At 46.7% G+C, this 27,222-nt stretch overlaps 3 protein-coding genes across 5 annotated transcripts in view; 1 reads left to right on the top strand and 2 right to left on the bottom strand.

Annotated features, from left to right (window-relative positions):
- Cct6b (chaperonin containing TCP1 subunit 6B) overlaps positions 1–1,192 on the bottom strand; it is a 53,252-nt gene extending 52,060 nt beyond the window's left edge. Inside the window, exon 1 of the mRNA XM_076870534.1 lies at positions 800–1,192. The gene's annotated coding sequence lies outside the window, so the exon portion shown is untranslated. The remainder of the gene's footprint in view (positions 1–799) is intronic.
- Lig3 (DNA ligase 3) lies at positions 975–24,986 on the top strand. 3 transcript variants are annotated; one of them, XM_076870530.1, is made up of 21 exons: positions 975–1,092; positions 1,665–1,736; positions 2,871–3,424; positions 6,041–6,184; positions 8,302–8,499; positions 9,541–9,692; positions 10,371–10,537; positions 10,667–10,744; positions 11,191–11,359; positions 13,063–13,218; positions 14,923–15,054; positions 15,717–15,796; positions 16,803–16,890; positions 17,254–17,331; positions 17,603–17,726; positions 18,317–18,459; positions 18,749–18,823; positions 19,234–19,380; positions 19,855–20,059; positions 20,422–20,501; positions 21,567–24,986. In XM_076870530.1, exons 3-21 carry the CDS (start codon positions 2,875–2,877, stop codon positions 21,798–21,800), a joined length of 3,000 nt encoding a protein of 999 aa, XP_076726645.1. In that variant the 5' UTR covers positions 975–1,092; positions 1,665–1,736; positions 2,871–2,874; the 3' UTR covers positions 21,801–24,986. The 3 variants fall into 3 exon arrangements, with proteins under 3 accessions (XP_076726645.1, XP_076726647.1, XP_076726646.1); XM_076870532.1 differs by lacking the exon at positions 21,567–24,986 and adding an exon at positions 20,699–21,557; XM_076870531.1 differs by lacking the exon at positions 1,665–1,736.
- Rffl (ring finger and FYVE like domain containing E3 ubiquitin protein ligase) overlaps positions 24,514–27,222 on the bottom strand; it is a 62,722-nt gene continuing 60,013 nt past the window's right edge. Inside the window, exon 8 of the mRNA XM_076870537.1 lies at positions 24,514–27,043. Within this exon, the coding sequence (XP_076726652.1) occupies positions 26,862–27,043 (182 nt within the window). The 3' untranslated portion in view covers positions 24,514–26,861. The remainder of the gene's footprint in view (positions 27,044–27,222) is intronic.

The following is a 27,222-nucleotide window of genomic DNA, read 5'->3' as shown; positions in this document are numbered from 1 at the left end:
TTCCCTTGCCTCAGTCACTCCCCGACTAACAGCAATTAGTACTCCCTAGGTTCATTCATGGTTCACCTTCTCCAACAGAATGAAGGTCAAACTGTCACAAAGCAAAGAATCCTCTTGGGTGGTGGTGCATGCCAATAATCCCAGAGACTTGGGAGGCTGAGGCAGGAGGATCACAAGCTGGATGTCAGTCCCACCAACTTAATGAGACCCCCTGTCTTAAAAAATTAAACGGGTTGGGGTATAGCTCAATTGTAGGAAGCCCCTGGGTTCAACTACCACTACCAAAAAGAGAAAAAATAAAGAATCCCCTTAGATATCTGTTCTTTGTTTATGTAATAAGATCCAGCTATTTGCCCTTTCTGGACCCTGAACAAGTTTACTTGCCTTCTCTGTCGCTCTTTTGTAAAAATAGCCATGTCAAGCTGTCATAAAGCGGACTTGAGGTTTAGAAGTGAAAGTACACTTTGAGGGCTGGGGTTGTAGCTCAGTGGTGGAGTGTGAGGCACCGGGTTCGATTCTCAGCACCACATATAAATAGACTAAAAAATAATAAAGATCCATTGACAACTAAAATATATTAAAAAAAAAAAATACACTTTGAACCACACCTAACCAAAGGGCTACTCTCCCCCACCGCTTCTTCACACGACAGCTACCTTCCACCTATCTGGTGTCTCTTTTCAATCCAGGAAGTTACTGCACTGTGGTAGGGCGTGACACGGCACAGAGGCAATACGGAAAAAGCCTGGATGACGCCACCTTTGCCAAGCTCACTGCAGTACAGTTTCTCAACCAGTACCTTTAAGGACTAGACGATCCCTGGCAATCTGGGGGCGTCCTCGCGGGGCTGGGGATCCCACTACCTCTACTTGTCACCAAACCCGACCGAGCAGAATCCACACCAAGCACGTGGCGGGACCGGGGGCGGGGCCGGGTCACGTAGCTACGGCCTCGGTCGTTGCGCCTGCGTACTGCCGCCAGCTCAAGGACCCGTATTTAAAGAGACAGGCTCTCCAACCGCCAGTGGGCTGCCTGCGGCCTGTGGGTGCCTGGTCCGGAGGCGAGTGGTGGTCGCTGGAGCCGGGGAGGCAGGTGAGGGGCGGCGCGGCTGGGCGCGCTGTGGGGAGGGAAGCGGGCCGGGGCCAGAGCCGGGGCCCCAGCGCAGTGCGGCCCGGGAGCCGCCACCGGCTCCTCCCCCGCCCGCCCGCCTGCGGAGCCTGGGGGCACACCCTCCGTGACGTGGCGCCCCCCCGGGAGCCCACGGGAGCCCGCGGCGCCCCGGGACCCCCAGGGGCCGCCCACTGCCCGCGCCAGGATGGATTTGGGAGCCTCTCGCGGCCGGTGGCCGCCCTGCCCGGAGAGCTCCGCAGAGGCCCCGGACGGCGGCTGCGGCCAGGCCTCGGCGCTCCGATCCGGTTCCGGATCGGGCCCTTTCATTATTCTCCTTTGCTTCCCCTGGGGGCCGCGGGCTGCTCTTGTAAGGATCGCGTGGAGGTCCAGCTTTCCTGAGCTGCTCCTATGAGCCTCTTGGCCTTGCTCACCTCCGCGACGGTTCTTCAACTTCGGGGGGTTATGCAGTTCTTTGTGAATTTCACGAAACTTACTGATGTTCTCGCTCCAAAAACGCACATTGTCAAATATACATATTTTGTATGCATTTTCAGAGAGTTAAGAACTCCACCATTACCATCAGCCCGTCCATGGATTCTTTGTAATTTCCCCAACCACCCTTCGAGGTAGGTCTTATTTTCCGTTTTAGAAGTAAGAAAATTAAGTCTCAGAAGTTCAGAGATTCCAGAAGTTCAGAGATTCCGCCAGGGTAACCGTTCTAAGCTGGACGGACTGGCCCTCCCATCCCTGATTCCTCAGTCCACCTGCTTTTCTCTGCACCGTGTTGCACTGCTGTAAGGCCCGCTTTTATTATAATGCAGTAGTAATTTCACTTCATAGCGCTGTGCAGACTGAAAATAATTCCAAGTGTATTTAAAATTAGAACAATAAAGTTATTTAAGTACAAGTATAAAAATGTCTGAATGAATCACAGTTGATAAACCACATGGCTTGACTTATCAGTTCCTTCGATTCTGACCATCTAGTTGCTGCAGCATTCCCTGATTCAAGTTGCTGAATTAAACAGGTTAATTGCACATAGGGATCCTCAGTTTAAAGATTAACTTAACTGCTGCACTGACTAGTAGGAGCCAACATTATTGAATCCTTGCTGTGTGCCCTATTCTAAAGGCTTTACTCTTGGAACAAAAACCCCTTCATTTAGTTACTATTATTAGACATGTTTTGTAAGTAAGAAAACAGGTACAGAGAGGTTAAGTAATCCACCAAGAACATACAGCTAATAAGTGGCTTAGCTAGGATTTGAACCTGAACCGTCTGGTTCTGGGCTCTGCTAAATTCTTAGCCTCTCAAAAGAGGGCTTCTGTTTAGAAAACGAATCTATATAGTGGTTTTGTTTTGTGGGGATGGCATATGTGTTACACTTCTAATTAAAACTTCATGAACATCATTTCATTTTTCTTGGTGATTAAAAAGAAACTTAAGGATTTTGTAATGCTTAAAGGTCATCATCCATTATGAGTATCAGATTGTTGATGGTCTGAGAAAAAAAAATTTGTTATTTAGATTCTCTTCATTGTGATTTACTAGATGTATTTATGTACATTAGATAATTGAACACCTTTTTGGAAACTGGATTTTCCCGTACTGGAACTCTACTTCACTTAGGCAATGAGTCTTTAATCCTTTGGAAAGTGATTAGTCAGCATGGACTGTATGAGATTGTGGTCTTTGGGAAATTAGAAGCCTGGCTTCTTGTTTACATCTCACATTTTGTTGTCTCCTGTCCTTTCATGTAGCTATATGACTTTGGCCTTTAAGATCCTCTTCCCCCAAAACTTGTGTGCACTTGGCCGAAGAGAACTGTGCCTGTTCCGAGAACAATATCACTGGCCTGACATAAGGAAATTCAGCCAGTGCTTGGAAACAGATCTGCTACGTGGGTGTTGCCTCCTCCAGCGAAGAAAGCCTGTTCTGTCATTCCAGGGAGCCCATCTAAGACCACGTGCCACCTGCCTTGTTTTCTTGCCAGAGTCGCATGTGGGACTCTGCAGTAGCCCCTGTGAGATGGCCGAGCAACGGTTCTGTGTGGACTACGCCAAGCGCAGCACAGCCGGCTGCAAAAAATGCAAGGAGAAGATTGTGAAGGGCGTGTGCCGCATAGGCAAGGTGGTGCCCAATCCCTTCTCTGAGTCTGGGGGTGACATGAAAGAATGGTACCACATTAAGTGCATGTTTGAGAAGCTGGAGCGGGCTCGGGCCACCACAAAAAAAATTGAAGACCTCACAGAGCTGGAAGGCTGGGAAGAGCTGGAAGACAACGAGAAGGAACAGATCACCCAGCACATTGCAGGTGGGATGGGGAGTAGGGCTTTCTCATCACACTGGGGCTGATGGAAAAAGGGAGGGGAGGAGAGCCCAGTTTTTTGTTTTCCTTGGAGAGGGGCACTGTGGCTTGAACTCAAGGGCACTCAACCACTGAGCCACATCCCCAGCTCTGTTTTGTATATTATTTAGAGACAGTCTCACTGAGTTGCTTTGTGCCTCGCTTTTGGCTGAGGCTGGCTTTGAACTCAGATCCTCCTGCCTCAGCCTCCCAAGCTGCTGGGATTACAGGTGTGTGCCACCACACCTGGCAAGCCCTTTTTTTGTTCCTTTTTTTCTTTAAGCTTTTAAACATTTTATTTGAAAATAATTTCAAACTCACAAGAGTATAAGAATAAAAATAGTGCAAAGAACACTTACCCTCTGTAACCAGGTTTACCTACTGCTGAGTTTATTTCCTTTATCATTTGTGTTCATGTCCTCTCTTTACACATGCACATTTTTTAGTTTTTATCCACCCTCACCCCCAACCATTTAAGTAAGTTGCATACATAATGACCTTTTACCTTTGTGTGTGTGTGTGTGTGTTACTGGAGATTGCAGGCAGGGATGCTCTACCACTGAGTTGGATGTATTTATGACAAGTAAATTGCTGAGGCTGACATGAAATTGGTGATCCTCTTGCCTCAGCCTCCTAAATTGCTGGGATTACAGGCAGGTGCTGCCACACTTTTAAATATTTTAGTTCATGTATCTTAAGAACAGAAATATTATCTTCCAGGACCATAATATTTTTTCCCTGTGACTTATAATTCATTGTTGTACTTAATTTTGTCACTTAACAGCCCCTTCCAGCTGCTTTCTGTATCCTGTTCACCTTCATGTTTTTTTCTTTTTACTTGTTTTAAATATTTCATTCTCAGCATAATAAGAAACCCTTTGTCTTCTCTTGTGTGTGTCCTACCCCAGTCACAAAATCTTGTATGTATCTTATGCCGTTTCTCTTAAGAGTCCAGGTTCCTGTTAGTGGAGAATGATATTAGAAACTCAAATCTAAAGCTGGGTATGGTAGCTCACACCTGTAATCCCATCAACATGGGAGACTGATGCAGGAGTTTGAGGCCAGACTTGGCAATTTAATGAGCCCTGATTCAAAATTTAAAAACTAGGTTAAGGGCACTGGGGATGTAGCTCAGTGGTAGAGCTCTGCCTGGCCAAGAGGTTTGGGGATGTGCCTCTAGAGCACCCCGGGTTCAATCCCCGGTACCTCCCACACACAAAAATCTGGATGCTACATGTTCTCATCATCATGGGGTAGTTTATCTTTTAAGCCCTTGGGACAGATAGAGCTAGAAAATACCTATGTGTACATACAGGTAAACACACAGGTATTTATAGATACATGTGCCTATTCACATGTACACACATTCATGCATATGTGCATATTGCATATTTAGAAATCTTACACCAGTACTTTCAAGTTCAATTAGTCAGTCCTCTTTGGTCTTCAGCATCTATAAAGTGATCCCATTTTTTTTTTGGCAGTATTGGGTATTGAACCCATTGGTATTCTGAACACTGAGTTACACCCCTGGCCCCACCCCATCCCCCTTTTTTTTAAATATTAAGACAGGTTCTCGCTAAGTTACCCAGGCTGATATCAAACTTGGTATGCTCCTGCCTCGGCCTCCTAAATTGCTGAGATTGCAGGTCTGTGTCACTCTGCCCAGTTTAATATTCATATCTTCAGTTAATCACAGTTCTTGTTGCTGTAGGAAGACTTGTAAATGGCTTTAAAAAGAGAATCTATCCTTGTTGAGAGGAAAAATAAAGGACTTATAGGAGAGGAAACTGTCTCCCACATGCTTCATTCTCAAGTTCCCCATCCACTCTGCCCTGTGTCAGCCATTGGCCTCAGCCTTTGTTACCTTTACCCATCTCTCATTTAGAAGAAAAGAAACACAGGTAAACCATCAGCTGACCTCAGATGAGCCAACAGCTGGAAATTTCCTACCTATGCCAAACCAGCATGCTCTGATCTGTCTTCATTGTACTTTTTTATTCATCTGTAAATTGGGGCTATTCCATGGAGCTGTCCCCCGGTTTTGTCTATCAAAATGCAACTGCTTGGCTGGGGATATAGCTCAGTTGGTTGAGTGCTTGTCTTGCATGCACAGGGCCCTGGGTTCATTTAAAAAAAAAAAATGCAACTGTTGATTCTCTCAAGTCCTCTTAGTTCTGAAGATTATTATATGTGGGATAAGAGGTGAAGAAAGTTGATGAAAATTTTAAGTTACTCGGGGCTGGGGATATAGCTCAGTTGGTAGAGGGCTTGCCTCACTTGCATAAGACCCTGGGTTCAATCCCCAGCACCACAAAAAAAAAAAAAAAAAAAAAAAAAATTAAGTTACTCATAGAGGTAAATGGTTAGTGGGTCTTTTGTCCCTAGAATCCTCTCCCTTTCCTTTCCCTTCACCTGGTATCTTACCACCTCCATTCAAGAAGACCTGCCTGCCACTAGGCCATGTTGGGGCTCATGGGAGTGGCTTACCAAGCAAGCCTCTAAAAGAAGTTAATAATTTGGAATTTTTATGAGACCTTTCACTGGAGGATATTTTTCCTTTTTTGGCGGGGGGGTCTATAGATCTGTCTTCTAAGGCAGCAGGCACACCAAAGAAGAAAGCTGTTGTGCAAGCTAAGTTGACAACAACTGGCCAGGTGGCATCCCCAGGGAAAGGAGCGTCACTTGTCACCAACACCAATCCCCGAAAGTTTTCTGGCTTTTCAGGTAAGATAAGTTAAGGTCCTCTTATTTGATTTGTTGAAAATTTTGCTTTTTTGTCTCAATAATTTGCTTCCCTTGGGGCTCCACGTGTGTGGCCTGTCTTTGTATACTTTAATCTCTTATGTCAGGAAGAGGTTTGTTTTGTTAAAACTTTTTCTATGTGAAGTTATTTCCTGGGTCAGGCAGATTTTTATAACCGCCCCTTTACTTCCTTATATTTTTGTAATGAAAAGACTTTGAGAAATTATCTTCCTAAACTTGCCTGAACTGGAGAGGAAAGTATGGTAGAAGAAGGGAGATACCCTGCACGGACCATATCCCTTAATTTCTCTCATTTCTTACAACTCTTTGTCAAAGGGTTGAAATGTTTGTGGTACGAGGAGCAAGAAGGAACAAAGGATCTAAGGGTATTAGCTTCTGTTTGGAAGCTGCAGCCTCGTCAGGAGGCATGTGCTCTCTGGAATCAGAGGGCTCTGTGTTCAAATCCCATCTCCCAAGGGTTGGATTATAGCAGGACAGGTGAACAGTAAAGTGTTTATTTATTTTTTCTTTCTCTTTACCCTATATACACATATAATCACATACATGTGGTTTCTTTATATAACATAGAAGTACTGTTTCCTGGACCAAGGATTCAGGAAGATCTTGCTAGAATGAGAAGATCAGGATTGTTTGTTGGCCTTCAAAAACAGGTAGCTTTGGCGTAGGGGCTTTTATCTCGTCTTCAGTTAATTGTAGGAAATGTTCTTATAAGGCCTACTTTATGAACGAGAAAGCTGAAGTTTAGGTTCATGATAGAGTTTGTGCATTGGAGTCTGGCTGTAGTCCCAGTGTTCTTTCACTCAAATCCTATACCTTTTTTTATTGTTTTGAGACATTTTTGTAATTGACTCAGTTAGAGAAAATAATAAAGCTGTTTGGGAATTAAAAGAAGCTTGATGTGATTGAAAGAAGCCTGGACCTGAAGCCGGAGTGTTGGAGCCTGGTCCCAGCCCTGTTGCTTGACAGCTTGGAGCCCTGAGCGAGTCTTTACCTATCTGAGCTTCTGTGAATTGAGAGTGGCAGCATCTGCCTGATCTACTCCAGTGTTCTCCTGAGGACTATAGGAGATAACGTTGTAAAAATGGTGCCTGACTGTAGGATTTTTAGTATTTTAAAACCTTAGATTTGTACTAGGCCAAAGACAGAAATGGAGAAGAATCCAGGTGAAGATAAGGACAACATGAACCTGGAAGGGCCCTGGGGTTTTTTTGGAATTTGGAAGGAGTTGAGAGGAATGGGGTGTCCTTTTGCTTGCAACCTTGCTGAACATCAATGCTTTTGAGATTTTGTTCTCTAAAATCCGATTTAGAGTCCAGGTCAGAGACAATGACAGATTTATAATTTACAAGCCCAGACAAGAAGCTTATGTCAGCAGGCAGCTTGCTGATGGCCTTGCTTTTGCTTTGTAAATGAGCACAAGGAAGTGAGAAGGAATCACTAAAGAGTTGTTCAGCATTATTTTTTGGTATCTGGAGGAAAGTCCTGCTCATAACCTACCTTTTAATTTGACAAACAGAAAGAACAGGCTGGAGTGATGAGGGGAGGGAATGTTGGGAGTACACCACTGGGACCTGACTTTCTTGGTGGCATCCTTGTCCTGGCTCTGCCACCATGGAGGTAGGAGATCCTGGAAGTCATCTGCTCTTCTTGGGCCTGGGTCCTCTCATCAGTAAGAGGATTTGCACTAGATAATCTTGAAGGTTCCTTCTAGCTCTGATAATCTATGAGAGCAGTAACTTCACATTGACTAACATGTCCCTTGATTTCCTCCCCCTTTCTCAACCCAACTTTTCTTTTTTCGTCTTTACAGTTGATGAGATCCTCCTGGTCAGTCTTGGCACAGCCTGTGTTCCTCTCTGAAGCATTCACAGCTCCGGAGGGAGGGTGCCATTGCTCCTTGACCATTAATAGCTCTGAGATTTGGGGAAATGACCTTTAGTGGATAACAGTGATGTCTACCCCAGGGAGCTCTTTGAAGGGACTGAGTGAAACTGTGTATAAAGCACCAACAGAATACCTGTGAGTTTCCTCCTTTCCCAGAAAGGCAAAATGAATCATCTTTATTGTTTCTTCAACAGCCAAGCCCAACAACTCTAATCAAGCCCCCTCAAGCCCCACCCGCAAGACAAGTCTGTCCTCAAGCAAATGTGACCCCAAGCACAAGGATTGTCTGCTACGGGAGTTCAGGAAGCTGTGTGCCATGGTGGCTGATAATCCTAGCTACAACACGAAGACCCAGATCATCCAGGACTTCTTGCGGAAAGGCTCAGCAGGAGGTGGGGCCAGGAGCATCCTGAATGGGCTTTTCCCTGGAAAGCTCAGAGCCTTGGCTGGCTCTGCCATACAATGGTTGCACAGGGTCCCATGCTTGGTTTAGTACTCTGCTACTACTGTCTTAAAATTCCTAAAATTTTGGCTAGGTGCAGTGGTGCATACCTGTAATCCCAGGGATCGGGAGGCTGATACAGGAGGACCGCAAGTTCAAAGCCAGTTTCAGCAAAAGCGAGGCACTAAGCAACTCAGTGAGACCCTGTCTCTAAATAAAATACAAAAATGGGCTGGGGATGTGGCTCAGTGGTCGAGTGCCCCTGAGTTCAATCCCCAGTACAAAAAAAAAAAAATTCTTAACAGTTTTGAACAACGGACCTCACATTTGCATTTGCCACCAGACCCCTCAAATTTTGTAGCCAATTTTCAGAGACTGGCATCTTTCTTCTGCTGCTCTTATCCTGTCCCTAGGAAGGCAGAAAAATTCATCTCATTCAACCAGTAGGAAAATTTACTATCCTGCATATTTTTTTTTTAAAGAGAGAGAGAGAGAATTTTTTTTTTTTTTAATATTTATTTTTTTTAGTTTTCGGCAGACACAACATCTTTGTTTGTATGTGGTCCTGAGGATCGAACCCGGACCGCACGCATGCCAGGCGAGCGCGCTACCGCTTGAGCCACGTCCCAGCCCCTATCCTGCATATTTAATTAAGTTTTTGTGAACTACATGCACAGCTTGGAATAGAATCTTCCAACTCTGTTTCTTTCATTCATGTAACATTCATGTCACTGAGCATCTGTAAGTGTGCTCGTCACTGGGGACATGAAGTCAAAGTCATGGCTCTGCCCTGTGAGAATTCATCCATGAGCTAAAGATGGGACAGGTGCAAAAACAGCCAACCACTGAATTCTGGCCTCTGAACTAGTGATCTGCACAGGGTACTATGGGAGCACAGTGATAGATAGATCTTTTTAAACCTCTGCTTCCTTGAGTTCATCCATTGTTTTAAGCTCTATTTCTCAAGAAGGGTTCCTTTTTTTCTCTCCAGATGGTTTCCGTGGTGATGTGTACCTAACAGTGAAGCTGCTGCTGCCGGGTGTCATTAAGAGTGTTTACAACTTGAATGATAAGCAGATTGTGAAGCTTTTCAGCCGCATTTTTAACTGTAACCCGGATGATATGGCACGAGACCTGGAGCAGGTCAGAGGGAGGGGGAGGGAGACTGTATTCCAGGTGGAGTTCACCAAGCCAGGCACCTGCAGCCATTTTTTTTAAATGGGTAGGCACATACTGTTTTAGGAAACTGAAATGTATTTGAGCAAGCTTCCGGTACAGGGGAAGCTGAATGTGAGGCTGCAGCTGTTAATGTCATAAGTTTCTGAGGACTGAACCCATACCACTGCTTAGCCACAAAATGCCTTATCTCAGAAGTCAGGACTTGAGACTGTGCTCTGTCTCTTGTGGGGCCCTCATTCTGGACTCTTTTTGCTTTCTTCCCCCACGGGCTTATCATTCACCATTGATCAGTTCATGACTCCAGCCCCAGCTGCCAATTCACATATGTAAACTTCCAAGAATCCTCACTATATGATGACTGCATTTCCTCTTAGCTCAAATTCATAAGCAGGAATCAAATTGACTGGACTTGGAATAGTGCTATCTCTTCTCAGCTAAGCCAGGTGGGCATATTTTATGTGGAGAGATTCGCCCCTTTTAGAACTGTTGATGAGATAGTCTTTGAGAAGTGAGGTAAATATGTTGAGTTGGGGACAGGAACTGTGACTGAAATCTCTTGACTCCTCTTTAGTCCTGAGGTTTTAGGGGATACACCTGGCCACCCTGGGGTTGTAGCAGTGGCATTTTGGTTTTTGGAGACAGGGTGACGTGTCAGAGACGATCAGAGTCTTCTTTGAGCAGAGCAAGTCTTTCCCTCCAGCTGCCAAGAGCCTCCTCACCATCCAGGAAGTGGATGAATTCCTCCTGCGGCTCTCGAAGCTCACCAAGGAGGATGAGCAGCAGCAGGCCCTGCAGGACATCGCCTCCAGGTGGGGGAGCTGACCCAAGCAAGTCAGACCCAATGGGGATGAGCTCAGGGAGAGGGAGTTACTTGGGAAAAAAGGTTTGGGGGTGCAGAGCTCTTCAGAGACCAAACTGAATAGGCCTCATTCCCTTAGGTGTACGGCCAATGACCTTAAGTGCATCATCAGGTTGATCAAACATGATCTGAAGATGAACTCAGGTGCAAAACATGTGTAAGTATCGTCTCCTGGGACAGCCTAAGCTTCCTTTGTTCCCAGCTGGTATCAGGACTCTGGAGTCCTCCTCTGGATTTGAATCCTCATTCCACTTTGTTGCCTCCTAGGTTACCTAATCCTGTCTCCACCTCCATTTTCTTATGTGAAGTGGAGGTAACAATACCTTTTGCAGAGAGTTGTTTTGATTGAAAGTATGGAGCATGTTTAGTAAGCACAGAATGCAGCTTTTGCCCATTCCAGCCCCCTCTTCTGCTAAGACTGCATCCTGATAGATAAAGGTCTCAAAAGACTGAATTGTCAGATTTTTCTCCTACTGTGAATCCTCAAGATACTTGAACACAACTGCATATTGAGAGATGAGGGTCTCTCCCCTCTGAGAACAGACTGCTATCCAAAGCCATAGTGTCAAATGCAGACGTCTTGGTTCCTTACTCCCTTGACAGGTTAGATGCCCTCGACCCCAATGCCTATGAAGCCTTCAAAGCTTCACGTAACCTGCAGGATGTAGTGGAGCGGGTCCTTCGCAACGAGCAGGAGGTGGAGAAGGATCCAGGACAGAGACGGGCTCTGAGTGTCCAGGCCTCCCTGATGACACCTGTGCAGCCCATGCTGGTGAGGAGTGTTGCCCTGCCCTGCTGTGCACGTTGTACATCCCTTGGGGTGGGATCTGGTAGGGATGACTGTTGAGACTGGTTGCAGGGTGAGAAGATTTGGGGAAGGAAGAGAGGAGAGGCAGCAGAGTGTTGCTCTCTAGAAGTGAAGGCACGGGAGGAGACAGGTGATGGGATGTAATGGCCAGAACCCAGTTCCCACTCTACTACCAAGCAGCTGTGGAGTGTTCAGCGAGTTACTTAGTCTCTCTTGGTTTTCAGTTTCTTTGTGGGAATGACATGTGAGACTTGAAGTACCTACCTAAAATAGCTTATCTGTCATACTTGAACATGGGGCTGTGTTCAGGAACCCTGAGGTCCTTTGACCTGATGCAGGGTGGCTTGGAGTGGGCAGCAGAACCAGGCTCCCTATGATAGGGTAACTTGGGAAGGGAGAGGAAGTCTTTCTTCCTTAAGCTAACTCCAACAAAGATCAGCTTGCACGTTTGCTCCTATCCTGAGAATGGGGATCTCCTCTGTGGCATTGGTTTTCCTGTGCAGCAGGACCCCGCGAGGTCCTTTGGGTCTTCCAGCAGTGTATGGTGCTTTTTTGGGAACTCTCTTATGTGTGATTTTTGCCTTAGGGTTCTTTGTTTAGAATAGAGAAATGTCCTCTCCCTACTAGGAGTGTGGAACAGCTGGCACTCCAATAGTGACATCTCCACAGGGACCTCCAGTCACCTGAAGTAGTGGCCTTTTGACTTCTGTAGGAATTCTTCTGGAGTGTGTTGTACAGCCTGTCATTTGAAGAATGGCATGAGTTATATAGCTTACTGGCTGAACACACAAGCTTTGGAATTGAGCCTAAATTAAAATCTCACTCCTGCTGTCTACTAGCTGTGTAACCTTAAATGACTACTTAACCTCTTTGACCTTTAATTTTCTCATCCATAAAATGAAAATGCTATCTGTCATGTAAGATGCCACATCAAAGATGAAGTGAGATTATGTATGTGACCTGACAAGAATCCCCAAAACAGTAACTGTTGTTTGGGTTAGGCTGGTACAGGTGTGAGAGTAAGCACACCTCTGTCTGGATGGTCCTGTACTAGGGATCCCTGATCACTATCACCCTGCCAGCCTCATTGGCACCTACAGTCTCTACTCAGACCTCTGCCTGCCTCCTGTGCTGAGATAACTGATGTATTAACAAGCTAGAGGCCCTGCAGGAGCCTCAATTATTGATTTAAAAAATATTATTTCAGCGGAATTTTGTCTGCAATAAATAGCATTCATCTTCCTCGAAACGCAAGCTCCTATGTCAATACTGGTAATGATTTGATGCTCAGAATACAGTATTGCCCAGCCTTTTTTTTTTTTTTAAACAGTTCTATAGAATAAGTATTGTTCCTTTCTTTATTCTTAATTTTTTTTTTAAGTTGTAGTTGGACACAAACCTTTATTCCATTCATTTATTTTTATGTGGTGCTGAGGATCGAACCCAGGGCCCTGCACATGCTAAGCGAGCACTCTGCCACTGAGCCACAATCCCAGCCCCTGCCCAGCCTTTTTTATTCTCAGCTCTGTCCTTGCCCTGAGCGTGCACCATGGACAGTCAGTCCTAGAACCCAGATCCTGGCTGACAGCCTTATTCTGGGCTCTCTGGCTGTCTTCCTAAGCTGCACATCATTGAAAATCTCCAGGCTTTGTTTTTCCCACCCCAAGGCCGAAGCCTGCAAGTCCATCGAGTATGCAATGAAGAAGTGTCCCAACGGCATGTTCTCTGAGATCAAGTATGATGGTGAGCGAGTCCAGGTGCATAAGAATGGAGACTACTTCAGCTACTTTAGCCGAAGTCTCAAGCCCGTCCTGCCTCACAAGGTATTGATTGCTTTCTGTTGGGACTGTCTTTCCCTTTCCTGCTGCTAAGAATCTCAAGGCCAGCTTTCCATAGTCTCCCAGCTAGAGTTCACAATAAAGACTTTTTGTTTGTTTAATGAGTGGATAAATTCATTTTTGGAGTCTCAATAATGAAGGACTGCTCAGCAGGGACAGCCAGAGTCCAGACATTGGTTAGTCAAGACAGAGCTCCCTGGGACAGTGATAACTCTCTCCCATGATGTTGTGATATAGAGCTTATTTGCTCAGTGGCTGTGCAAGTCTTTTGCATTTTTTTGAATCCTGTGTGCTTCAAGCTAAATTAAAGTTCATGTATAACATTCATTCTTTCAACAAATATTTACCAAATGCATCTGTATTGTTGTAGTTACTATGCAAATATCAGTGACAAAAAAGCGGATAAAAGCTTTGGCCTTCATGAAGCTTACATTCTGCTATAATCATAATACCATGGGGACAGCTGGGAGCCCAGATGCCTGCCCTAATTGGGGGAGGCGAGAAAATCTCATTCCTGAGCCCTTTTCAGTTCCTAGGGGCAAGTCATTGTAGGAGTCTCTAGGGAAAAGCAGCTGGAGTGACCTGACCTTGCTACCCTCTTCTTTCGAGCTTTGACTCAGTTTTCCAGAGCCCCAGGGGTCAAGGGGATGCGTTCTGCACTCCATGTACTCCCTTTAGCCCTGCCTTTCTGCTGGAGCACTGGAACCAAGCAATCAGGCTACTTGTTTTAGGTGTTTGAAAGGAAAGCTGAGCAGTGGCCTCATGTGACACTTTAGTGCAGGGTCACATGTCCTGTGGGATTCTGTGCAGGTGCTCAGGAAGTGCCCTGGTGAGGTTGGTGTAAGATAGACACCTCATGTGACCCAGGAAGACAACTGAGCATCGCTTTCCAGCCCTTTCCCATACCAGATTCACTCATCCTTTGCTTTTCCTGTGTTGTGGGTTCTTAAAGGGCTGGATTATTGACAGGGAGTGGGACAGATGGGCAAGCCTTTCCTGATCCTGCTCCAAGCATTCTGGGTAGGGGCAGCCATGTGCCCTGCCCAGGTGGGGAGCAGAGCCAGAGATGTGCTTTCTGGTTCCCATTGCTGTAATCACTTGACAGAAAATACCTTGATGGCACTTCTCTCTGACTAGAGTTGTTGAAGATTAAGGTTCTGCCTTTATCAAGACAAATCCAATTCCAGGCATACTCTCTTAATCTCTAGATGGCTCTGGGAGCAGAGCTCCTACTTAGGGAAGATTCTGCTCACATTTTCCTTCCTGCTCTGGAGGGAGTTCATTTCTTTCTAACCAGTCTGTTCTCCCCATCCCAATTCTAAGCCTAATAACCATCTGTCTTCTAAAATAGGCTCTAATCTCTGCCCACCTGTTTTTCTTTCCTCACCCACCCCCCACATTTGTCTACTTCCACCTCCTCCCCCAAATGCTCATTTTGTTTCTTCCAAATCTGAGCCTTCTCTACAGCCCATAGACAGTGTCAGCATGGGCTGACTTCTGCCCGGGTCTGGACAGAGGTACTAAAGCAGCCACATCTTGTCCAGGTGGCTGACAGTTTTGCACATTAGCTGTTTTGCACAGAGCATGTTGCTCTGTGTTCCTTCTGAGGTCTGGCTTTGATCTCTATGGCTTGGCTTCGGGGTTTTGCTGCCTGTTCATCCCTCATCAAAGATACTTTTCTACTTCCAGGTGGCCCACTTTAAGGACTACATCCCCAAGGCTTTTCCTGGAGGCCACAGCATGATTTTGGACTCTGAGGTGCTCCTGATTGACAACAAGACAGGCAAACCACTGCCCTTTGGAACCCTAGGAGTACACAAGGTACTGGGTTAAGTCATTTGTGCAAAAATGTATGTGCTGTCTGTCTCCAAAGGGAGTAATAAGTTACTTAGGATAGGGCTTATTTTTTGCTTCTGAACTGTGTCTGAATTTATTTAGTCTTGGGTTTGGTATTTCTTACTCCATAAAAAGACTCTATTAGGAACTAATTTGTAATTGATTTTCATTCAGTTCCGTCATTCAGCTTTCCATATCTGTAATAAAATACTTGAGCTAATTTATAAAGAGAAAACTTTTATTTTGGCTCATTGTTTCTGAGGTTCCAGGCCAAGATCTGAGGAGCCCATTGCTTTGGACCTCTTCATGATAGAGCAAAACCACTTGGATCACAAGCCAGGGAACAAAGAGAGAAGAAGGGGCCAGAGTCTCATGATCCCCCTTGGGGGACATACCCCAATGATCAAAGCACCTCCCACAAAATTCTACTGTCTCTTACTAATACCTTCCTGGGACCAAGCCTTTATCACATGGGCTTCTGGTGAACATTTACAATCCCAAGTATAGCAATCCCCGTCTGCTGTTTGCCCTTATGGCCCAGGTTCTTCTGGGCAGAAATAAAATTATCAGGTGCTTCAGGAAGCCTTCAGAAGTGGATTGGTACTCCCCATCTCCCCATTTTTTATGCCCTCTTTTTGTCTTTACAGAAAGCTGCTTTCCAAGATGCTAATGTCTGCCTGTTTGTTTTTGATTGTATCTACTTTAATGATGTCAGCTTGATGGACAGGTGAGTTAACTGCTTTCAGTTTTTTTTGTTTGTTTGTTTGGTGCTGAGGATCTAACACAGTTTCTTGTGCATGCTAAGCATGTACTCTGCTACTAAAGTACACCCCGAGGCCTGGCTAGCATCCTTAAACCCAGGAACCTATTTTAATTTCCTAGGTAAGAATGTAGGGGGTTCATTGGGAAGGAGGAGATGGGAAGTGGCTAGCATATGTGCCCTTGTATCCATGAGCTTGGTAGGGGCAAGAGCAGGAGGGAACTGAGAGGTAGCATACTTGCTACAAATCAATTCCCCATCCATTGTAAAGAAGACTTACCTCTGTGAGCTGAAATCTCAGAGGAAACCCAAATCCCAAAGAAATCTCAGTCTGCTAAAGCAAGATGGACTGTTGAGAGACAGAGATGGTGAACATAGCAGAGTTTCAGTTTATTCTCCAGTGACACCCCTCAGGGCATAATGCAAGTGCTTTTCTGCTCAGAGGTTTTGATTTCAGGAGAGACTGGCAGTAGGAAACTCCCTATTGATGGTAGGGGTGGCTGTGGGTGGGACTGTCTTGGGAAGAGCTAGCAGTCCTGACTTAGCTGCCTTTAAAGGCTTGGGCCCAAGAAACCAGCATCCTGAGGCCCGACAGCCTGCTGACCCAAGGACCTGCCAGCCTTGGGGTTAGGGTGAAGCAAGGCAAAAAAACACCCAAGTGGGAGTCATTTTTCAAATGAGACCATATTTTATATAATCTGGGCTAGAGGCCAGATCTCCCTTGGCTCCATAAAGTAGAAACAGGAACTACAGCTATGAACTGGCTAACTGGCTCCATACCCCAGCTCACAGTTGTCCATCTTCGGTCAGGATGGAGCCCTGCAGCTATGGCAGCAGAACTGTCACACATGAGGGCTTTAGTTCACGTCAGACCCTCTCATGCAGCAGCAATTTTATCATTGTGCTCCTTCCCTCCTTAGAACGGCTGCTAGGGGTGGGAAGATCCCTCCCTCAGCTTTCCTGTCCCCTTTAGGCCTCTGTGTGAGCGGCGGAAGTTTCTTCATGACAACATGGTTGAAATTCCCAACCGGATCATGTTCTCAGAAATGAAGCAAGTCACAGTAAGTGAAGAACCTACTCTAGACAGGGTCATGTGGCTTAAAAGCAGGACACAGAACCCCTTGCACAACAAGTGTGACAGCCTGAGTCTTACTTGTCCTTCTGGGGGTGGCTGATGTGTTTGCCCTTATGTCTATTGTCTGTTCGTTACCCAGGAGGACAGGGCATGGAAGTCCTTCCTAGGTAAGTACCCTGTGCCTCCAAGCCACTGCCGCTCTCCGGTTGAGAGGCTCCCTGGTTTACAAATCCCTTGTCCCTAGTATTCAAGTTAGGGCGTTTCCAGTGGGTACTCGACTAGCATGCCGTCACTGCACTCTGTGCCATCCTCTTCTCACACCATCTTCATCTTTCCTGCTGTCCCTCAGAAAGCTTCAGACTTGGCTGACATGATAACCCGGGTGATCCGGGAGGGCTTGGAAGGGCTGGTGCTGAAGGATGTGAAGGTAAGGTCATCACACCTGTTGCTTTCCCCTGAGCCTTTCCTGTCCTGGACAGATGGCAGTGCCATCTGAAGAGGTGGGGGTGGAAGCTGAGGGGGATCCTTTCTGGGGCTTGACAGGTCTGTTCTGGATTAGAAGGATGGGTTTTATACATCTCCTGAGGAGCCTGGAGTCCAGGGCCCTTCCGGTGTGGGCTGGTGTGCAGCAGTGAAGAGCTAAACCCTGCCTCAGGGAGTTTCCATTGTACTTTGTGTTCTCTTTCGTGTCCCTTCAGGGTACATATGAGCCTGGAAAGCGGCACTGGCTGAAAGTGAAGAAAGACTATTTGAATGAGGGGGCCATGGCTGACACAGCTGACCTGGTGGTTCTTGGGGCCTTCTATGGACAAGGAAGCAAAGGTCAGGGTGGCTGCTGGTCCCTGTAGTGGTACTCTTGGGAAGTGCCATGTCAGAGAGGCTGGCCTTTTTCCTGGCTTGATCTGCCAGCATGGGCCTGGGAGCTATGGACTTGGCACAGTGAACTCTAACAAGAATCCCTTGAGCTGTCCTGGCACAAGGAGGCTTACCACAAGCTATTTCATCAGGGCCAGTTTTTCCTTTTCAAGGAAAATCTCTCCTAATTGGAAGGAAGCTGGCATCTAAGGGATTAATACTTTTTAGGTGATTTACTGTATGAAAGGCACTATTCAGTTTGCTAGGGCCCAGCAAGTTGGGTGTGATTACCCCTAATTTTTTATAGAGGAAATTTGAGTTCATACAGATTGAAAAATCACACACTTAGAGCAGGTAGCTCAGTGGTGGAACACTTGCCTAGGAAACTCAGGGCCCTGGGTTCAATTACACAGCTAAGAAGAGGTGAACTCTGGCACCCTGATACCAAGGGGACCGCTTCCTCTCCACAAGGTTGCCTCTCATGAGATTTGTGGGGTTGGCAGAGGTGGTTTTCTGCTATTCACACTCAGCCCATATTCCCTACCCTTACCCTGCAGGTGGCATGATGTCGATCTTCCTCATGGGCTGCTATGACCCTAGCAGCCAGAAGTGGTGCACAGTCACCAAGTGTGCAGGAGGCCATGACGATGCAACCCTTGCCCGCCTACAGAAGGAACTGGACATGGTGAAGATCAGCAAGGTGAGCAAGGGACCCTGTTTATCCTGGCTTCTGATGGGCCGTTATGAGGCAGACGCTGCGCTTTGAGGACTGCAGATATCATTCATCTCCTCCCCAGTAAGGAGAGTGCTGTTTGGAGTGCCTGCCTTGTAGACAGTGGCCTGCATGTCCTGGAGGCCTCACTCCCTTTGAGCAGGGAGGATCACATGGGTGAGGAGTTGGTCACATCTCACAATTTCATTACCAAAAAAGATGTCAAAGCCTTGTTGCAGCTTAGGAACAGCCCAGAACAGCATCTTTCTTCCTCCAGGATCCCAGCAAAATACCCTCCTGGCTGAAGATAAACAAGATCTACTATCCTGACTTCATCGTTCCAGACCCAAAGGTATCAGCCCAGTGGCTTGGGGTCTTCTAGCCTACAGAATCAGTTTGCAAGTTAGTTCTCTAGGGCCACAGAGAAGTTATCCGAACCTCACAGAAAGTCACCTTGAGATGGGAATCTGGATTATTCAGCCAAGTGAGAAGCCTAGGGATGACCGGCCACTGCTGAGGAATTGTCTTCAGTGGAGGAAGATAATAGAATACCTACCCCCTCGTCACAGAGGGTCTGTTCTAATGGGACCTGGCCTAATCTCTAAATAATGGATTCACAGAAGAGGCAGGACTAGCATCCAGGTCTCCTAGCTGCGAGCCAGAGCCTCTGTGTTTTGACTCATTCTGTTTTGCTTCTGGCTGATGGGAGGTGTTTCCTTCTCAACTAGAGATGACCTGACCTTCCTGCCTTGCTCTTGACAGAGAGCTGCTGTATGGGAGATCACAGGGGCAGAATTCTCCAAATCTGAGGCTCACACTGCTGATGGGATATCCATCCGATTTCCCCGCTGTACCCGAATCCGAGATGACAAGGACTGGAAATCTGCCACTAACCTCCCCCAACTCAAGGTGCCAGCTCTCAGGCTGCATGTTTGTCCTCCAACCCCATCTCAGTCTTAGAACCTTGGGCATCTGGCTTATTGACATGTCCTGTCTTCCTCTTGACCCCATTCCACTGATATAGCAAGGAGGGCAAGTAAAGGGAGACCAAACTGGCATGAGGGCCCTTCCCACCAGCTCCAAGTAGATGGTCTTACTTTCTTCAGGATCCCCTGAAAAGCCCTTGGGTCTAGCTGCCTCATGAGGCCTTTCCCAAGTCCTTTGCTGATTAAGAGCTGGAGTCAAGAGAACAGGGATTTGTACAAGTTACTCGGGTGAAGGCTCCATGTTGGAAAAGCACCAAGGAAGCCACGTCCTTTTCTCCTTGCTCTTTTGTCTTTCTTACCTGTTTCCCCAGCCATGCATGCCTAAAACAGACCACACAGCACCCTCTGAGGCGTGTCTGGGGAAGGGAGTGATAGCACCTGACCTTCTCCTTCTCAGGAACTATATCAGCTGTCCAAGGAGAAGGCCGACTTCACTGTGGTGGCTGGAGATGAGGGAAGCTCCACTACAGGAGGCAGCAATGGCGAGAACGAGGGCACTTCTGGGTCTGCTGCATCCCGCAAGGTCCCCAGAGCCTCCCCCAACAAACCCTTTCCCAGTGCCCAGAAGGCTGAAGGGAAGCTGAGGATCCCCAACAGCAAAGGTAGCCAGGATAAAGAAGGGGGTCCAGGGGGCACAGGGGCAGGGACCCAATCTCACATTCCAGCTCTGAGAACGTGATCATGTATCCACTGCAGCTGACAATGACCACATTCCTGGTGTGTGTCCAGCCATGGGTCAGAAGCTGCTCTGCTAGGCACCCCTTATCAGCTCAGCAAGCCTGAATGATGGTGCACCAGAGAGCTGGTGTGACTGGGGACTAAGCCACTTTTGAGCTAAAGCGTTGGGCTGATAACTCTTCCCTCTCACCCATGCTCATGGCAGGGGAAGGATCTGGCCCAACTTTAGGAACCATGATCAGCAGTTCTTACTCTCCTAATTCTCATCCACAACTTTGTCCTGCAGGGAATAAGCCTACCACAAAGTCTTCAGTGAAAGTTGGGGAGAAAAGGAAAGCTACTGATGAGATGCCATACCAAGCAAAGGTGAGTGCAATGACAATGCAGAGAGGCAGGCCAGTTTGGCCAGGGCCCAGTGTTTCCAGCCTTGTGCACATGAACTTTGAAAGATGAGCAGAGGAGTTGGGGGAGGCTTGTTAAGTCCTTCCCCTCCCACAGCTGCTCCTCCCTCAGGCAGGCCAGCGTGCTGCTACTCCACCCTGTGCCCTCTTGTTACCTTGCAGAGGCGGCCAGCCAGCCGGCAGAGAGGAAGGAGAGCTGTGCCAGCAGGCAGGAGATAGAGCCCAGCTGCCAGTCCCCAGTCAAATTTACATTAAAGGGGAGAAAGCCCAGTCTGGGTGTGGGGTGCAGCGTGAGTCTGTGGTTGGGGGAGCAGGTCCAGCCAGCAAGGAGGGAGAGTGCACTGCCTTGATGACTCTCCTCCAGTGGAGGAGCCTTTTCCCTTTATGCTGTCAGTCTTGTTTGGCAACATCTATTGAGTGCCTGCTGAGGCCAGAAGCTGGGTTAGCATTGGCTCAACCCCGAGGAACTGCTGGCCCAAGGGGTGGAGGGAGAAGTAAAGTTAATCCCTAGAATGATTGTGCCCCACCCAAGAGAAGCACAGAAGTCTTGACAACTCATAGCCTGAACCCAGTTCCCAGCAGACAAGTAGAAACTATTTCCTTCTCTTCTCCCTTCCTTGAAGCCCTTGAACCTATGCATAGTAATGAGCAAGACTACTGACCCTGCAGTCTACCCACCTGTGCAGTGGACTGTGATCTTAATTAAGGGGAGGTCATTGAGTCACAGCCACTGGTTGGCTCCTGGAGACACATCCTTTTCCCATATCTAGGTCCCAAATGTTGGAACCCATCTCCTCCTCATCATCACCTGGCAGGGAAGGGAGGAATGTCAGGCCTGTGTCATCCAGAGTGACTGGAGTATGGGGGGGATTGGCACCAGTGTCTTTTCTCCAGGACGCACTTTCTACCTAAGTCCTAAACTCTAGGCTTCCTCCATCTCTGGCTCTTGTCCTAAGTGAACTGTATTATACTAAACTGGGTAAAGACCCACCTGCACGCCAACCCCTCCCTGACCCCTCTGTGTTTGCAGGTGCTGCTGGACATCTTCACTGGGGTGCGGCTCCACTTGCCACCCTCCACCCCAGACTTCAGCCGTCTCAGACGCTATTTTGTGGCATTTGATGGGGACCTAGTGCAGGAATTTGACATTGCCTCAGCCACACACGTGCTGGGTAGCAGGGACAAGAACCCTGAGGCCCAGCTGGTCTCCCCAGAGTGGATTTGGGCATGTATACGAAAACGGAGGCTGGTAGCTCCCTGCTAGGACTCAGGTCTTCCTGCCCCCTTGGGACATCCCTCTCCCTTACCACACTACTCTACCAGCCTTAGCCTGGAGGCAGGTAGGTGGAGGAACAGGGGGTTGTCCTTTGTCTTCAGGCAGCAGTCTTCCAAAATCTGCCAAGTCTTCATGGTCTCTTCTGGAGCAGGAATTATTTGCTGTGGGCACAAGTCAGTTTCTCTTGCTGTTTAAGCAGATCTCAAATCTGGGTGCTGGCTTTGTCATTTTTGTTTTCTTCAAAAAGCTGAGTTATTTTTATAAATGAAACATCCTGCAGCATCTGTCCTTCCCCCACCATTCCCTTAGTTTCCTTAGTGGTCAAGGAGTGAAGGCTGGGCTACTAAAGCTGGCGGCAGACTTCTCGCTGCCTCATTTTACTTCCATTCCTTTTAAAGCTGTATTTAAAAGACCACCCCAAGAAATGCATCTTACATTTGGCAAAACTTAACTATCTTTTGAAAGAGAACAAAATTAATTTTGATGACTTTATTCTCTGTGTTCTCTATTACAGGGGAGGGACTAGGATTGGGTGGAAATGAGGCCTGTGTATGGGGAGGGAGGTTATTTGGGCTACTAGGGTGGGGTTATAGAAGCTCCAAAAAGATCAACCTGCCTTCTCAAAATCTGGACATAAATGCCTTTTAAGAATACAAATCCACACCTCAGTACAAGTCTACATGCCCTGCTTACAAAGACCTGCCAGCTCCTGTGCCACCTGTGACTGATTTGTTTGAAGAACAAAAGGAAAACAGTTTGTATAGAAGAGTGGTACCAGTAGCTGTTTTCGCAGCAATGGATAAAATGGAAATATCCTCTGAATCTACATATGATTGTTAAACATTTGAAATGTGACAAGTGTTGGGTGCAGTGGTGCACACCTAAAATCCTAGTGACTCAGAAGGCTAAGGCAGGAGAATCACAAGTTCAAGGCCAGCCTTAACGCAGGTCCTAACTTAGTGAGACCTTGTCTCAAAAAATAAAAAGGGTCATGATGTGGCTCAGTGGTAAAGCATCTTCAATCCCCAGTACCCACCCTCCAAAAAAGTGGCTAGCATAACTTAGGAACTGAAGTTCTTTTCTTAATTCAAATGGCCACAAGTCAGTAGTGACCACCACAATGGACAGGTATAGACAGTCCTGAAATTTAATAGCTATAACCTTAGCAAGTTAACCATCTGAGCATCAATTCCTATAGAATGGGGAAATTCATTGCTCCTAAATCACAGGGTGGCTGTCAGTGACCTTAGATACATGTCACAACGTGGCACACAATATGTAGAGTTGGGAATGTCACCTTTGGTTTGTGTGGCCAGGAGGGCTTTTAACTGCAGAACCCACAACTATGCCTGCCTGTTTAAACTCTCCTTGCTCTGACTGCAGGCTCATCAGGATTCTGTGTGGTTATAGACTGGCTTCTGTCTCAGTCTTGCCACCTCATGAGAATGAGCTCTTTTTCCTTATTGCATTAGCAGGCTTGTTGTCTACCTCCTGAATTGGGTTTACCCTTTTAAACACGTGAGCATCTGAACTTGTAAGATAGAGGGCCACACCCCCCTGCCCCACGTACTCAGCTAAGGTCTGGGAGGCTGCCAGTCAGGCCACTTACAGGCCAGCTTGGATCTGACCTTGGTTTACACCTGGAAGGCAGGGAGGTGGTGCAGGTGCTGTCCTTGCTAGGAAAGGACACTTCATGTTTTTGAACTGGCACCCTTCAGTCTGGCTTCAGTATTGGGACTAAGACATCCTAGTCTGTCCTATGGACACAAAGCTGCTCCTCTGAGCAATGGCCTGCATAGATTTCCAGCCTCAGGCCAAGCAAGTAGGCAAGGACAGAACAAGGCTTGCCTCAGAGTTCTGCCAAAGGCATTGACTTTTCATCCTTGGGGCAGCCTCCCAGCCACAGGCCATGATCTTAGCATCTTTTTCTTTGCTGCACAGATTAGATTGTATATACAATCTTATATCCTTTATTTCTACCTGACCCTAATCATCACCATGTTAAACCTCCCCAGGCCACTGGCCACCTGCCCCCTTTTCAGCTGTTCTTTACATGCTGCTGGCTGGCAACAGGTAGAAGTCACCACTGGGTACCGTCCACAGCACTGATAACCAAATGATGTGCCTCAGCCTCAAACCTTCCTCTGGGCCAGTCTCCCTCCTCTTCTGTCTTCAACCACAGGACATGTACCCACATCACCCTACTCTCCCAAGGGCTGCACTCTCCTCCCCCTGGGCAGCTGGTTAGGAAAGAATGTGCAGGGCTATGCACACGCAGTCTACCCTTGAAGCTGGGCCCATCTTTTCTGAGCCGTTTCAGCCATACCACGACTGTACCCCAAAGCTACCATACACGTGCCAGGGTAACCTGAAGACTTTTACTGGCTGTCCTCGATTCCTTTCTACCTAGATCTTGAATGCTTAGCAATACTAACTAGATTACTGTAAATATCTGAACTCATTTGGTGCTTCACGTTTGGTCTAGGGATTCATCCTTTCCCTACCACAGCTTCTTCTCCTTTCCCAGCTGTTTTATGGCCTCTTCCACATACTGCTTCTGAGCAGGGATACTGACCAAGGTCCCATGGCCCAATCTCTCAAGAGCATACCCTTGTGCACATAGCCTTGGATTTACCTGTAGTTTGTCAGTTTGTCAATAATCTAGCAGACCTCTGGCATCCTCACACCAGATCCAACAGGCATCTATGTTGAAACTTTATTACAAAATTATAAAGCAGAGCTCTGTAACAAAAAATACACATTTGGGTTTGATTTAACACCCAAGTGAGTCTGAGAATCTTAATATAAGCCACTTGAAGTAACACATTCACATCCAAGAGATTTCAACGAATTTATACAATATATATTGAGCACTAATTCCTGTACAGCTTATTCTTATTAGTTTGGATCCAACTATTCCAAGGTATTATGAACCAGTCAGCTGTCCAAGTCTTTTAAAACAAGTCTCAACTGAAATCTCAGCAATCACAGCAAAATCCACAGAATAACTAGAGGAATTAGATGTTGCTGTGATAATTAAGACCAAGGATCCATGAGGGACAAAAGGGGAGGCTCAAGGATAAAACAGCAGGTTTTCTACCTGGGTTAAATATGAACTGGAATGGGATCTTAGAATTCCCAACTTTTATTTGGTGTAATAATAAAGACAATACAAAAACAAATCGGTTGTTTGACATCTTTTTTCCCCAATGGAAACCTTCACCAAAAGATGAGATTTAAAGGCAAGTTCTTATTTTTTAAAACTGAGTGGCACCAGTTCCAATTCTTACTGAGGTCACCAACCAGCCACCAGTATGTTATTTTCAGTTCCTATCTATCTAGGAGGAAAGTTGGGAGGTAGGAGAGATGAGGCCTCAGCAGACAAAGGAGGGAGAGCCTTGAAGTTATTGCTAGATCTAACTGAGTTGCATACACACAGACCTGTTTCACAGTGGAATTGAGGAAGCTGAATCAATCCCTTTGATAAACTGGTAGGCATTATAAACTACAGTACTAACTATTCAGCAGAAAGGTGAAAGGCAGTGTCTTGACAGGAAAATCTGATCCCAACTGTGGCCCAGATTATTCTGACTTGGTATAAGGTTGAGTCGAGTGGCCCAGAATAACATTGCCAACTACACCTCTTAAGGTGTTTAGTGGTTGATGATAAAAAAAACTTTCTAAGATAATAGGTCCCCTTAGAAGTTTTCCTCTGCCTTCCAGAAGCACAATTGATTGGTTCTAGTCTCGGACCTCAGCTGCAGCATGTTGGGAGAGGGGAGATTCTGCCAAGGCCCTTGGGTATTTCGAGTGTGTTGGTAATGGGCGCACACAGTTCTGACAGCAGGTGTGTTCTGTGCTCTTTTGTGCTTCTCCAGCTCATTCAGGGGTATAAAAAACAGTAGGAGGGCTCAAAAACATTACCTACTCATTACATGGCCCTTCATAAATGGTCCAGAGAATGCTGTTCCCAAATCTACAGAATGAGAAAGGAAATTAAAGCAGGGACTTCCAGCTGTTTAGTTAGGTGCTCTTACATGTATTTTTCCAGGAACTTCATGAGAAGTCTGGCTAGAGGAGAGCAATGCTCTTTGCCTGAGCCTGTCTATGCCTTGGGTGAGACCAAGTTTAAAACCTCAGTGGGAAAGGGAGAGATTTCACTGAAATGGTTAACAGTCCTGTTTGTAGGAAGAGGATCAGAAGCCAAAGTTAAGAAGAAAGCCACTGCCTCCACCAAATGCGTCCCCTTCCTCATAATCTGAAGTTCAGGATGTTGCAAGGTCAAGCCCCAAAAGAGGAAGCAGTAGAGTATCCATGCACCATCCCTTGCACACACAGACTAGACTAGATTTCCCAGCTGTTTGGGAGTCAGATGTTTTGTTGGCTCCCTAGATCAGGTTAGGAGATTGATAGCTCCCAATCCCAACTCTTAAGGAAGTGACTTCACAAATCGAAAAATTTCTATAACATTTTCCTATAGAATTTTCTCACCAGAAGTAAGTTTACTGATCCAAATTCTGTCCTAAGTACCACTGTTGGTCTTAACCACATAAACCAACACATTTTTGGTCCAAAGAAACAAACGGATTTTAGGCAGTATAGCAAGAGACAGGTATGTTAAAGCACAGAAAGTCAGAGAGACCAGAAGTTTAAATCCAAATGTGCTGGGTCTAGGAGGACTTCTGACTGGTGGGATACAGGAGGAAGGGTGAAAATGTGTCCAGGTTCTCAGAGGAAGGAAGACATGGTCCAAGTTCTGGAAAGTCCTCTGTTCATCAGTTAACTACCATCACCCAAGATCACTAATGCAGGCACTCACCCATGTGATTTGTACCAGTTCCCACTGGCCTCGGGGGCTCTGCCAGCCAAGAGGTGCACCCCTATGGCAAGACAGGCATGCCGAGGTATGACATGGCATCTTTGTTTGCCCTGGTCTTGGGAACACTACAAAATTTCCTGTTAGCCTGCCCCTCTGCAAGCTGACCAACCCTGAGCCCAGATACCCTGGGCTATATCCCTGTAAGGCACTGAAGAAGCCGGTGCCAGCCCTTAGGACCGGAAGACGTGAACAGCTCGGATCACATACTGCCGGCAGATGGGACATTCATTCATGCGCTTGCCACATTTGGTACAGGTTACCATGTGACCACACTCCAGCAGAACACAGTCAATGGGTGAGTCCATGCAGATCTTACACAGGTTCTCCTCCAGTCCAGACGGCATTGCTCCCCCTGTACAAACACACAGTGCAGGAAATGGGTAGAGGACAAAGTGAACAGAGTATCCATTGTCTCAGATTGTCTCAAAAATTATTTCAGTGTGTTTGGGAAGTCAGAGGACAGAGGTGGGAGAAAATTGGCAAAATGAAATCCCCCAAATTCACACACTTCCCTCAAAATAGAGCTCCTTC

This window comes from Callospermophilus lateralis, chromosome 11, assembly GCF_048772815.1.
Source record: "Callospermophilus lateralis isolate mCalLat2 chromosome 11, mCalLat2.hap1, whole genome shotgun sequence".
Taxonomy (NCBI): Eukaryota; Metazoa; Chordata; class Mammalia; order Rodentia; family Sciuridae; genus Callospermophilus; species Callospermophilus lateralis.
Note: the sequence above shows the minus strand (reverse complement) of the source record. Positions and strands in the feature narration are given on the sequence as shown.